The sequence below is a fragment of the Phaseolus vulgaris genome, chromosome 9 (genome assembly GCF_000499845.2).
Source record: "Phaseolus vulgaris cultivar G19833 chromosome 9, P. vulgaris v2.0, whole genome shotgun sequence".
NCBI classification, from domain to species: domain Eukaryota; kingdom Viridiplantae; phylum Streptophyta; class Magnoliopsida; order Fabales; family Fabaceae; genus Phaseolus; species Phaseolus vulgaris.
The window spans coordinates 34,686,865-34,699,456 of record NC_023751.2 but is presented as its reverse complement, the minus strand read 5'-3'; the positions used below and the strand labels follow the sequence as shown (position 1 = coordinate 34,699,456).

The 12,592-nt window shown below is 32.8% G+C and overlaps 2 protein-coding genes across 2 annotated transcripts; both read left to right on the top strand.

Moving 5' to 3' along the window:
- The first annotated feature begins 266 nt into the window (after positions 1 to 266).
- On the top strand, positions 267 to 4,350 carry LOC137820400 (IQ domain-containing protein IQM1-like). Its single transcript, XM_068624473.1, has 9 exons — positions 267 to 615; positions 964 to 1,474; positions 1,703 to 1,817; positions 1,901 to 1,966; positions 2,085 to 2,173; positions 2,295 to 2,382; positions 2,619 to 2,849; positions 3,038 to 3,139; positions 3,523 to 4,350. The coding sequence occupies exons 2-9, from the start codon at positions 1,023 to 1,025 to the stop codon at positions 3,967 to 3,969; spliced, it is 1,590 nt and encodes a 529-aa protein (XP_068480574.1). The 5' UTR covers positions 267 to 615; positions 964 to 1,022; the 3' UTR covers positions 3,970 to 4,350.
- A 7,003-nt stretch (positions 4,351 to 11,353) lies between these two features.
- LOC137821808 (EPIDERMAL PATTERNING FACTOR-like protein 6) lies at positions 11,354 to 12,370 on the top strand. The gene is made up of 3 exons (XM_068626565.1): positions 11,354 to 11,504; positions 11,692 to 11,774; positions 11,974 to 12,370. The coding sequence occupies exons 1-3, from the start codon at positions 11,384 to 11,386 to the stop codon at positions 12,205 to 12,207; spliced, it is 438 nt and encodes a 145-aa protein (XP_068482666.1). The 5' UTR covers positions 11,354 to 11,383; the 3' UTR covers positions 12,208 to 12,370.
- Positions 12,371 to 12,592: the final 222 nt, after the last annotated feature.

The window sequence follows — 12,592 nt, the reverse complement described above, 5'->3', positions numbered from 1 at the left end:
CTTAAGATATTAATAACAATTTGACTTTATTCTTGATGATGAGTGAGGATAAGGTACAGGACCCTTGTTTGGTAGGGAGTAAAATATGAACAAAAAGAGTGAAAATTTGTGTACCCATTTACAATGCTAGAGTTTCCTTTCCAATGGAACATCAAAGAAGCTAACTTTGTTTGACCAGCAGCCTAACCCTAATCAAATTTTAGTGTTTGTTGTACCCTTTTATGGAATCTACAAGGGTCTATGTACCTTTAAAAATCTAAAAAAATGGGTCGATTTCAAACCGTAACCTTTGAACCACTCAAAACCATGTTGTGGGTTGGACTTGGAAAAATAAAAATATAATTTACACGGCTAAACTTTGGAAGACCATCCACCATTTATTTTCCCATTCGAAGTTGCGTTGGCAGATTCCTTGTGGAATTCAAAGACCAACCCTTTACCCTCTTTTTCCATTCTTGACACGTATTTGAAAGTCTGCTACCTGTGTGGAATTTTGTGTTCTTTACAGCTTATATATAAGCAGAGAAAGCCACTAACATATCCTATCTTTCTTCATTTATATTGTCTTCTTTGATCCTGCAACAAAGACCAAAGACCTATATCTAATACTCAAAGGTAAATAGTTCATGTTGGATTTTATCTCCTGCTTTTCATGAAGTTGTTTGTTACAAAATCAAACTAGTTTTATTCATGGGGTTGGTTGCATGGTTAAACAAACAAGTAATGGATTATGCATGCTCTATTTCATTTTCTTCATCAACAAAACAGAAAGAGGACAAAGAAAAGTTGTGATTCTGCTTGTGAGGGACTTTTTTTTTGTTCTTTCAAAATTCGGTGGTGACTAGAACAATTATGAAATGAAATTAGCTCAACAAAATGTGGAGTTCTAATAGTTTTCTGGGGTGGATGTGTGGTGTACTTATAATAACTCATCTAACACAAACAAGTGTGTTATATTGGCAGGACTCAAAAGAGTGATAGTTTTCTTCAAAGAAATTGAAGAGTGGGGGATCTACATCTCTATGGGATTATCACTTTCCTTACTCTCATCAGCCTGGGAAGAAATCGTGAGACATTCTCTCTTTGGTCTGTCTTTGAATTTCAGCTTCGGTTCAAAAGATGGGGCTGTGATTTTGAGATCAGCTAGCTTCAAGAAAAGAGAATCAGACACCACTTCTGTGTTATCAAAGGGTATCTCTGGCTCAAGCAAGTTGAAGGATTGCAGACCCGAGCACATGATCTTTGAAAAAAACCTTTCATGCATTCAAGGAATGGAGATCATGGATTCTGGGAGAAGTGAACAGATGCAACAGAAGCCAGTGCCTGTTCTTTCTCTGCCTAAAGAAGTGGTTTTCTCTTCCCCAAGACCAGTTAGTGAGCTTGATGCTGCCGCAACTAAACTTCAAAAAGTCTACAAGAGTTACCGCACCAGAAGAAACCTTGCAGATTGTGCTGTTGTTGTGGAAGAGCTCTGGTAAGTCTCAAACAAGTTCTTTTAGATTAGGATCCTCTCATCCTAGCAAGTTACATCTACACAAACACACAATGAAATCAAAATCTAGATGTGATTTCTTGGTGTTTTTTTGGTGCCTTTCTCCAATTATTACTAGTGAAATCATATCTTTATGTGGATTTTCAGTCAAGATTATCATTCATTATGTTTGGTATGTTACTAACTGGTTATGATATTTAATTGATTTAGGTGGAAAGCATTAGACTTTGCTGCTCTTAAAAGGAGTTCTGTTTCATTCTTTAATGGGGAGAAACAAGAAACAGCTATGTCACGGTGGGCGAGAGCAAGGACAAGAGCTGCTAAGGTATATTCCATTGAAATTCAACTTTCTCTAAATTCATTTATCTTATCTTCTTATTCTTATAATTTTATTTGGGATGTGAACAGGTTGGAAAAGGTTTGTCCAAGGATGATAAGGCTCAAAAGTTGGCCCTGCAACATTGGCTTGAAGCTGTAAGTTACCCATTAGTTCATCAATAACTCCTATTCAGCCATGAAATTATGTTACATTTTAGTTTATGGTCTCATCTAATGTTGTGAATGTGCATTTTTTTGTTTGTTTTCTGAACAGATTGACCCACGTCATCGTTATGGACACAATTTGCACATGTATTATGATATTTGGTTTGAAAGCCAAAGCACCCAGCCATTTTTCTACTGGTAAACTCTTGTTCTAAGATATCTAATCATCTATATCTTCTGACTACATTTATCTTGTTGCTGGCAAAAACTGTAGAAGCTAAGGATCTGGATGGTTAACTTTGTCCTTTATGATTTGCAGGTTGGATGTTGGAGATGGTAAAGAAATTAATCTTGAGAAATGCCCAAGGGCCATCCTGCAACGCCAGTGCATTAAATATCTTGGACCAGTAAGTTATCACTGATCAACCTTACATTTCTAATGAAGAAAATAAACAGTACTTAAGGGTGTAAAGTCTTTCATATTGTTATTTAATCAGAAACCATCATGTACAATTTGCAAACTACTTAAAAGTTATACTATAACTATTAAGTCCTTTTGGTTAATTAGCAACACAAAACTTTTTACATTAATTTGTGAAGTGCATGAATAAGTATTAACCTATGTTTGTTGTAACCATTGCAGAAAGAAAGGGAAGAATATGAAGTAATTGTTAAAGAGGGGAAGCTAGTTTACAGAGAGGATGGAAGGTTTGTGGACACTGATGGAAAGTCCAAATGGATATTTGTTCTCAGCACCACAAGGTCCTTGTATGTGGGGCGCAAGCAGAAAGGCTCATTTCAACACTCTAGCTTTCTAGCTGGTGCTGCTACAACAGCTGCAGGAAGATTAGTGGCTCAACAGGGCGTACTTGAGGTAAATAACACATAATATTTTCCTTCTCCTAATCTAAAGTTCATAAAGATAGTACTTTAATTGAATCATGCATGGAGACAAACTTTTCCACTTTACACGTTACATCACTTTAGAGAAATTTAATGCATTTTGTCACGTACTCAAATTATTGTTGTGACTTATACACAAAGTGCTGATAAACAATGCAGGCTATTTGGCCTTACAGTGGTCACTATCACCCCACAGAAGAGAACTTCAAGGAATTTATAAGCTTTCTTGACGAACACAATGTGGACCTTTCCAATGTGAAGGTAAATTTTTCTTAACCAAGTGAAATTAATTATTGAGAGTGAAACAAATAATCTATGAAAAGTATTTCTATAATATTTTAGATTATCAACTGTAACAGTTGTAACTGTAATAGTTGTAACTGTTTTATCAGTTGTAGTTGTAACGATTTATCGATCAAGTTGTAACGACTTTATCGATGTTTTATCGGTTGTAACGGCTTTATCAGTTGTATTGAAATTGTAACGACTTTATCGATGTTTTATCTGTTGTAACGGCTTTATCAGTTGTATTGAAGTTGTAACGACTTCATCGATGTTTTATCTGTTGTAACGGCTTTATCAGTTATATCGGTTATAACTATTTTATCGGTTACTAATTCATCTGTTGTACTGTGTCCTTGCAGAAATGTGCCATTGATGATGATGCCCCTTCAATTGTAGGGTCCACTTCATTTAGTGACATAAATGAGTCACAGCAAATGAAGGGTCCTCCTCTACCTTTCCAATCAGGGTCAGCAGTGAACAACAATGGCATCACCATTAATGCAACAACAGTTCAGAAAGAGATTGAAAAGAAGGTTGAGGTCCCAGTTTTTGATGTTTCTAAGAGGCTAACATGCAAGTGGTCCACAGGAGCAGGACCAAGGATAGGGTGTGTGCGTGACTACCCTGAACATCTTCAATCAAGGGCCTTGGAGCAAGTTAACCTCTCCCCTAGGCCTGCTTCTGCACGCCCATATACCTATGGCCCAATCCCATCCCCAAGGCCCAGCCCAAAAGTCAGAATGTCTCCAAGGCTTGCTTACATGGGCCTGCCCAGCCCAAGACGCTCAATTCCTACTGCAAGTTAAGACAACAAAGTGCATGTTTGGTTTTGTTTTGGTTCTGAAAATTTTCCATTTTTCATATCTGAAGTGCATATGAAATTTCACAACAAATCAGACAGAACCAGAAGCATGGAAGAGAATTAATGGTGAAGTTAAGGATTGCCTCAGACCAAGTACATAGTTCACTTAGTGACAAAAAACCTCTTCTATTTTGGTTTTAGAATTTGTTTATTTCTTCATTGTGTATTAACACTATTGATTAATCTCTTGTTTTCCTTTGTTCTAAAAAGGCCATTAGTTAATTCTTCATTGTAATTAGAGTATAAGTTTCTAATTAAACACAACATCAATTTTTGTCTGCTATACAAATTCAGCTATAAATGAAATAACTTTTTTTGTCTTCAACTATTAGCTTTTTACTTATATATATATGCACACAAAAAAACGTGTTTGTATATTTTTTGCTAACTTTAATTCTACTAATCAATATAATAAATTTTAATAAATTAACAATATATTATTATCAACATGTGAGGTGAGTTTATGTAATTCAACATAGACTAATTTGAATTCAAAGTAACTTTTTCAAATACCAAAAGTTTTAGGCAACATGATGCATACCATTGAAGTCAAACAATGCATTAAATTAAAAAAAAAATAGAATAATTTTGAATTCAAAAATAACTTTCCAGTACCAAAAAAATTAGGCAAAAAATGCATACCATTGACTTCAAAGAATGTATTAAATTAAGAAATATATTTTTTGAGTTAAATTTGAGTTTGATGCTTAACTAATTGTTTTCTTTTATTGTTCGGATTTTAGAATATTATCCTATGAAATTAAGATGGATGAGACATGATCGGCTAACCCAATGTAGTTAGAGATATTGGTGGCCTTAACCCACCCAACCAAAAGGTGGGCTAGCAGGGGTTATCTTTTATTTTATTTAATATATATACATATATTATAAAAAATTAATATGAAAATATTTTTAAGTTTTAATTATTAATTTTTTTCATATTAATAATATTTTTAATATTATTAATACTATTAATATTATTAAAATTATTGATGTTATTAATGTTATTAATAAATTTAATATTATTAATTATTATAATAAATATTATTAATAATATTGATAATATTAGTAACTTATTAATAATAAACTAATAAAAATATTATTAATGAGAATTATTATTATTATTAATATTATTAATAATACTCACATATATAAATGACTGAGTAAATTTATCATTTGTTGGTAATACTTATAAATACATATTCGTAAGTAATGCTACATACTATATTCGTACGTAATACCTATGGATGAAAATCCGTAAATAATATCTACGAATAAAGATTTATGAGTAATAATCTTTAGTTAATGTTGAGTTTACCTACAAATTTAGATCCGTGGATAATAATTTGTGGGTTAATATGATTTTTTTGTAGTGGTAACCTAAGAAACTACATTGGAAGTTTTTACCAAAAACAAAATGAAAAAAAGAATAAAAGCCAATAAAGAAAACAAAAGAACATTCTCTAATGCATAGCTCCCAAAAAGACAACAAAAAAGAACGATTGAATCTCAAAAATCTAAAAAGATGAACCCCCATTTACATTCAACAACGATAATAAAATCAAATGATATTGTTTCACATCACTACCATTACTTTTTTTTGGCTTGACTTGTTTTGGAGGTCATCTTATTAACTTTCACTCTAGCTTTAAGAGGACATTTTAGTCTCTTAGAGGTTTGAACTGATTCATCTTCTTCACTTAATGATTCCTCATTTTCCATCTTTTCAACTCAGAACTTAAAGACCAAGTTGACTTCTTTTAAGAAAATACCAGTCGGTTAGATTCACATGTATCTGCTAGCAAGATGGTCGGACATGACTCTTGTTCATCACCAGAAAGAAATTCAAAACAATTTTGCAAGTCTAAATTTTGAGAGATAGATTTAAAAGTAATCAATTTGGTAACAACTAATTTAGAATTTTTTTGCATTAGTTGCAAATTTGAGATTAGATAATCCTTCTTAAAGACCAAAATTTTCAGGGGATAATGAGTTCTTTGTTTTGTAGCAAATCATCAAATTAATAAACATTTTCCAAAGAGGGTATATCAACAAAAATATCATCCCGAGGTCATGAACTAACCCCTATATCTTTAGACGATTTCTTAAACTTTTAACCAACAAGAGGTCCACTCTCCACCTAATTAACAACAACTTCAACAAGGATATCAAAATCAATAGCATCTCCTTCAACTTCCACCACCCATACATTATGATATATATGTACCTCTACCGCATAATTTTGTTTATCTGTGACACCAACCACTTCCTACTGAGGGACATCATTAGTTTCCTTGGTCTAAATAGCCACAAGTTTATATTGTACAACAGTAGGTGTTGACAAAACAGTAAGCGGTTTGGTCGTGTTATTTAGGTTATCAAGATGTCGTCCGCATTTAGAAATATCATGCCCTATCATTTTGCATAAAAAGTAAAATGAAGGCAACTTCTCAAATTCAATATCTATGATAAAATCAAAGTCCAATCTTTCCACCAAAATTTGATTAGGAAAAGCAAATAACATATTAATATTAACCAACACTCTAGCAAAAAAAACATCTAGATTTATTCATGGTGTAGTCATCAAGAGAAAGAGGAGTATCAATCTTTCTCGTTGTAGAGAGAATTGCTTTTGGTTGCCAATATTGCATAAGAAGACCGTGGGTCCTGACTTAAATTTGAGCTTTGGTGAGCTTCATGGAAGATGTCACAAAAGTCTTTAGTCTAATTAATGACTCTCAAGATACTCAAATTGATATTTCAAGACCCCAATGCTAGGACTTTTCTCATGTTTACAAGGATGAAAAAGCAAATTCATAAAACCCTCTTCCCAAAAGAATAACTTTATAAGATTTTAGATATTTCCAGACAAGATCCAACTTTTTGCACATGTTCATATGAGTAAAAGTTTTTTCACCTTTAGATAATATTATTTTTCCGTAAAGGTAACTTTTGCAATCTTCAAAATCTGTGAGATACACATTTTCATTAATCTCCCTTAATACAAGGAGAAAATAGTTGTTAAAGAAGAATATTACATGTATTATTCAAGACTTGTACAAAAGTCTTCTTTTGTGTTTGAGTCACATAAAATGACTTGATTGGTGAAGAACAACTTTAATCCTTGAGACATCAAAAAAATATTACAATCATAAAAATTTGAGTCTCCATCTCACAACACTAAAAACAACCCTAACTACTTAAAAGATGAAAATCATTATAAAAGAACAAAACCCTAACAACTAACCAACGAATCCCCACCAAACTTTGACCATTATACCTTCTATCCAAAAATCCTAGGTGAGCAATTCTTACAAAGTCGTTTTTTACACATGCATTAACTTTGTGGAATGTTTTTCCTCTAGCGCGTTCTTTTGCATTTAATTGTTTTACTACAAATTTATTTGATTTTTATTATAATTTATTAGTGGAATCCACCTTCTGTTCTAAGTGTGCAAACACCCAAGTTGACCAAAAGAGCACAAATAAGTTTAAAATGTGAGTTTCTTAGTCAAAACTAAGATATCCAAATGATAATGATGTATGAATATGGTCGTTCTGAAAAACCCAACTTGACAGCACTAAAAGTCATTGTGATCTAGCTATAAATAAAAGAAGATCCAAATTCAAAGTTTGGAGGCTTTTTAAGTTTCTATATTTAACAAGTTATTCATTCAAACTTTACTTTCAAAATGGTTTTAGTTTATTTTGTTTGGAGAAATTTTATCTTAACTTTCTAGAGGAGAATTCCGAGAAGAAAGTTGGAGTCCAATTCCTATAATTTCTCTTTATTCCTTTTTTGATAAATAAAAAAATAGTCTTTCATTCTATATAAGAACTAATTTATTAATTCTATAAGTCTGACATTATTTTATTATTTTGAATGCCTTTTAAGAACTAACCATTCTTCTTAATATTAATCAATTTAATTTAACATGACTAGACATACTTAATTGGTGGACCATTGACATAATCAGAACTGATATTTTTGCATGCTTAGTTTCTAATTTTTTATATCTATTTTTAATGTTTTTCTAAATATTATTTCCATGTGATCAACCAAAATATATATCTTAGAGGAAGATTAATTAGTATGAAGTGATTGAATAAGCAAATTATTATATATTATACAAAGTAATCAAATAAAAACTAATACGATTTCTTAAGTAATAATTAGACATTAGCCTCTAGGATATGTTACATGAACTTGTAGGTTTCTACTATAGAAACATTTCTTTGTGTTTATTTCTTTTTCAAAGATAGATTTTAAAAGTAAATATGTTTTTTAATTAAAAATATCATGAATAAATTATACATATATAGTTATAGTTTTAGTAATAGGAATACAAAAGAGGGAGATAGGTGATATATTCTTCACTCTCTCACTTTGTTCCTTCCTTGCTTCTAACATAAACAAAGCAAAGAGTTCTGAGTTGATGTTTGATTGGATATCAATTGGTGAAGACAATTCAGGACCGAATCATCAAATCACTCAATCATTCACCATACTCCAGAAAAGAAGAATGGCCACAAAAGTGTGTCATTCATTGATCTTGCTCTTGTTCTTTTCATATTTTTTTTAATCTATAAATCACTTGGTTCACCATGAAATAGTCTTAACTAATTTTGGGGTAGTCACACCAATTTTGTAGGGGCCACTTCTCTTTCAGCTCTTTTTGTCCATACTGCACTGATATGGTAATCTTTGGCATCAGACTGCAGTGTGTAGACTACACTGCACAATATAGCTGCAGAAGAGGGACCACAATCCAAAATCTCATTTCAGGGCACACAAAGATAACTTGGGTAATGCACAAACTGCACTGCACCAATCTTTCTCCCTACCACACTCTGCAACCATCACTGTCAAAGTATTTATACACTGAAATATCTCTCATCAGTCATACCCTCTTCTGTTGCTGAAGCTTTTTTTCTTCCAAGGCGGCTTCTGCTTATGGAAATGGGAGATAAAGGACATCTTTGTTTATCTTCTCACATCCCCTCTTGCCTATTCAGTATGACACACCATCATGTGCATGTCACAAACTATGGAATTCATTTGTACCATATAAAATCATGTTGTAAAGTTATATCATTTTGTTGATGAATTTAAAGGGGGGGAATTTTCATAAAGCACAAGATCTTCTGGACACCATCTAACAAGATCAATGAAATCATAGTTATTGGTAATGATCAGTGTAAGACACTTGGTAATAGACATTGAGATTGTAGGAAAAGTATAATGTAAGTTTGATTTCTGTAGAACATGTTATTTAGACGATGGTGTTAATCCCACAGTTTATTAAAAAAAACTAAAATTTATGGAACTATTTAATGGTTTTGTCAGAAAAAGAAAGAAAAAAACTGTTTGTGATCATTATAAAAGACTTATAGTAGTAGTTGTTTTTTGAATGATTAATCACTGTTTAACTGAGTTTTGTATACAATTAAGTAACATTAGTTTTAAATAGTTAAGCACGTATGAAATATGCTATCATTAATTTCAATCAAGATTTTATATGTGTATACCAACACGAGAGAAATTGATTTTGGTGGATGACCAAACATGCACGAAAAGTGAGTATATTTTCATTTCTTTTAGAACAAAAGCATGATGGTACTGAGTCATTATATGTAAGTATATTTATAACAGGTCCTAATATTCATGACCAATCTCAATCTTTGGAACTAGTTTTGATGAGAGTGAAGAAGTTGTCATAATGCAGAGTGTGAGCCCAAGAACATAAGTTACTATCCAAGTTAAAGAAGCATAAAGTTAAAATGCACATTAAGCAAGAATCATGGGGTTGAAGTCATAATATAATGCAATGGTGAACAAGGTCAGTCCAAGTCAAAAACACTAGATTCCTTAAACAAGTTACTATGTGTTTGATTTTTAGTTACATAAATGAAGAAGGTTTTATTAAAGAAAACTCACTTTGATGATCTTGCACTATAAAAGAAGAAAAAAGTTAACTTTTAGTTGAGAGATGTTGTTGATAAAAAAAGACAATGTTCTTAAATATGACAAGTCCAATCGAAATAAGCCCTTTTCTTTGGTTGCTGTCAACATAATACTACCTCACCTGAGTTCAAAGCTTCTTATGAAATTTCAACTCCTCATTAATGGAAAATCAAACTGAAAATGGTGTCTGTGGAAACAACTTTGAGTGAGTGAGCACAGGGTACAGATTGAGATAAGTAATAAAGACTGCTTCATGCATATCCACTTTAGTCAATATCATGAATATATCAACCTTGCTCTCCTCCAACCCACCTTTGACCATCATTCATAGTGATTCAATTCAATGAGGGTTGATTCACTGCATGTTTCCTGTTCCCACCAACCTGCATGAAATTGACTTAACCATGAAATGATGCATTCCATTCTGCCTCTATTGCTTTAGTTTGCCATTTAATCAATCTTGTTCCTGCCACACTAGCCTGCATGGTACCATTTGTTCCAGTTTGAGGCACTTGCAATTATGACTTGTATGATTCTAGCCGCTACATATTTCCTTCATAATTTCCTCTAATGGTGAAAAGTACACTTCCAATTCTTAATCAACAACAACTATATAATATATTAATAATGTTTTCAACCGAGGAATTTGAGTCGGTATGGGGAAGTCATTTCAGACTGTTAAAAATGAAAAATTATGACAGAAGTGGCTCTGCAGCCTAGGCAGTCTTCTGCATATTTTTGAAGCTTCACACTATATAGGGACATTGTAGCTCAGTAATCAATTAACAACGAATCCGAATCAGGTGCACCTGCTGCAGTTAGTATTTAATGGATAGAACTTTATATTATATGTTTTTAACATTTTATTATATAACACAAGGTAAGATTCTCTCTCTTTTGTCATAAAACATTTTATTGTGAAGTTTTTAAGACATGGTAGATCATCATAGTTTTTTAATATATGAAAATATTTTTGACACTCTACTACTGAGTATATAGAGCAAAGGTAAGAAGAAATAAAAAGTGATGAATGATGTGAAAGGGATAAAATCAAATAGGATCAAGAAATTGTTACTGGATTGATATCTGTCTTTCATATGACAAGTCAAATGTTAGAAATGCCAACCTGTATGCCACTTTTTTGAGGAGTGAGAAACTCCCTTCTCTTTGATAAAGGATTTTTCCACAGATCTTTGGTGGGGTCTTGAGCATATCTCTGAGTGTTCACTTTTTTGTTCTTTTTGTGACACGTTGCCCCAATCTCAGTTAGCAAAAGTGGTATTTGGTCTCTTCAAGTGAGAGTCATTTGCAACCCAAAAAACTCTGCTAGAAGTGCTTTTGCATTATGGACCTATCTTCTCTCACAACACCCTTTCGCATAAATCCTTTTAGGATGTCCACAACTGTGAAGACAAGAAGAATGTGGTACATTCTAATGGCTTCAATTCTACTCTCACACTTGGTCTGCGTAAAAAGCAAGCCTTTGTTCCTGTTTGATGCTTCAACTCAACAAGGTCAGTAGTTTCATTTCATCCACATACATGTTGCCACAGAATCACTTTTCTTCCCCTTTCACATCATATAATCTACATAAACACTTAACTGCTTCACTTATCTCATAGTCCAAGTAGCAGAAATCCCATTTACCACTCTCTCTCTAATGAACTGTTGCCTTTTCCACCTTTTGGTTATCACCAACAGCACCCTTCAAACAGTCTTCCACAGTAGCTGATGAACAAACAAGAATTCAAGGCCTCTCAAAACATGTTTTTGACCCTACACAGGTACCACTACATGTCTTGGAACTAAACTCGTTATTAAGGGCATGTATAAGTTTAGTACACTGATCATAGGGTACCACTACATCTCTTCTAATTAAATCTATCATATGTCATACATATATTTTCCATTTCATGTGCCAAACAAACATTTTTGATAAGTTTACATGTTTGTTTTGTGTTTTACATGTTCATGTTGTTGCAGGGGAATGAAAGAAAAACTACATTGAAATCAAAGGTCAAAAGGTACCAAGAAGCATTAAGGGGACTGAACAGGCTAGGATCAACACCACCAAGGTGTGAGCACAAATGTGGAGGCTGCATTCCCTGTGATCCTATTCAAATTCCTACCAACAAAGATCTTCTGGGTGCTCAGTATGCCAATTACGAGCCTGAAGGATGGAAGTGCAAATGTGGCAATACTTACTTCAACCCATGATCACCTAACCAGAACTTCTATGTTTGTGCATAGCCTTGAAATTTGAATCTTTGGATACAAACTGATTCAGATTTGTGCTAAAACCAGCAAGTTTCTCCACATTGATCTTAGATGAATGGTTGCTAATTAAACCTAACAAATATTATATTATTTGTTTATTTTACCTCAAGGTGTTATATTGTTGCTAATTTGCTGTTATGAAACCTGGCTTAGCTTTACAATTACACTGTTCTTAGTTACATGGTTTTTTCTTTTGTAAAAGTTTCCATGACAATTTTCTTAAGCTGGTTTAGCAGTGTGATTAAATATGTAATAGCACACCTTCCCTCTTACACCACATCTTAAGGGCTTGTAATAACTTAGAAAATATTAAGTTGTAAGAAAG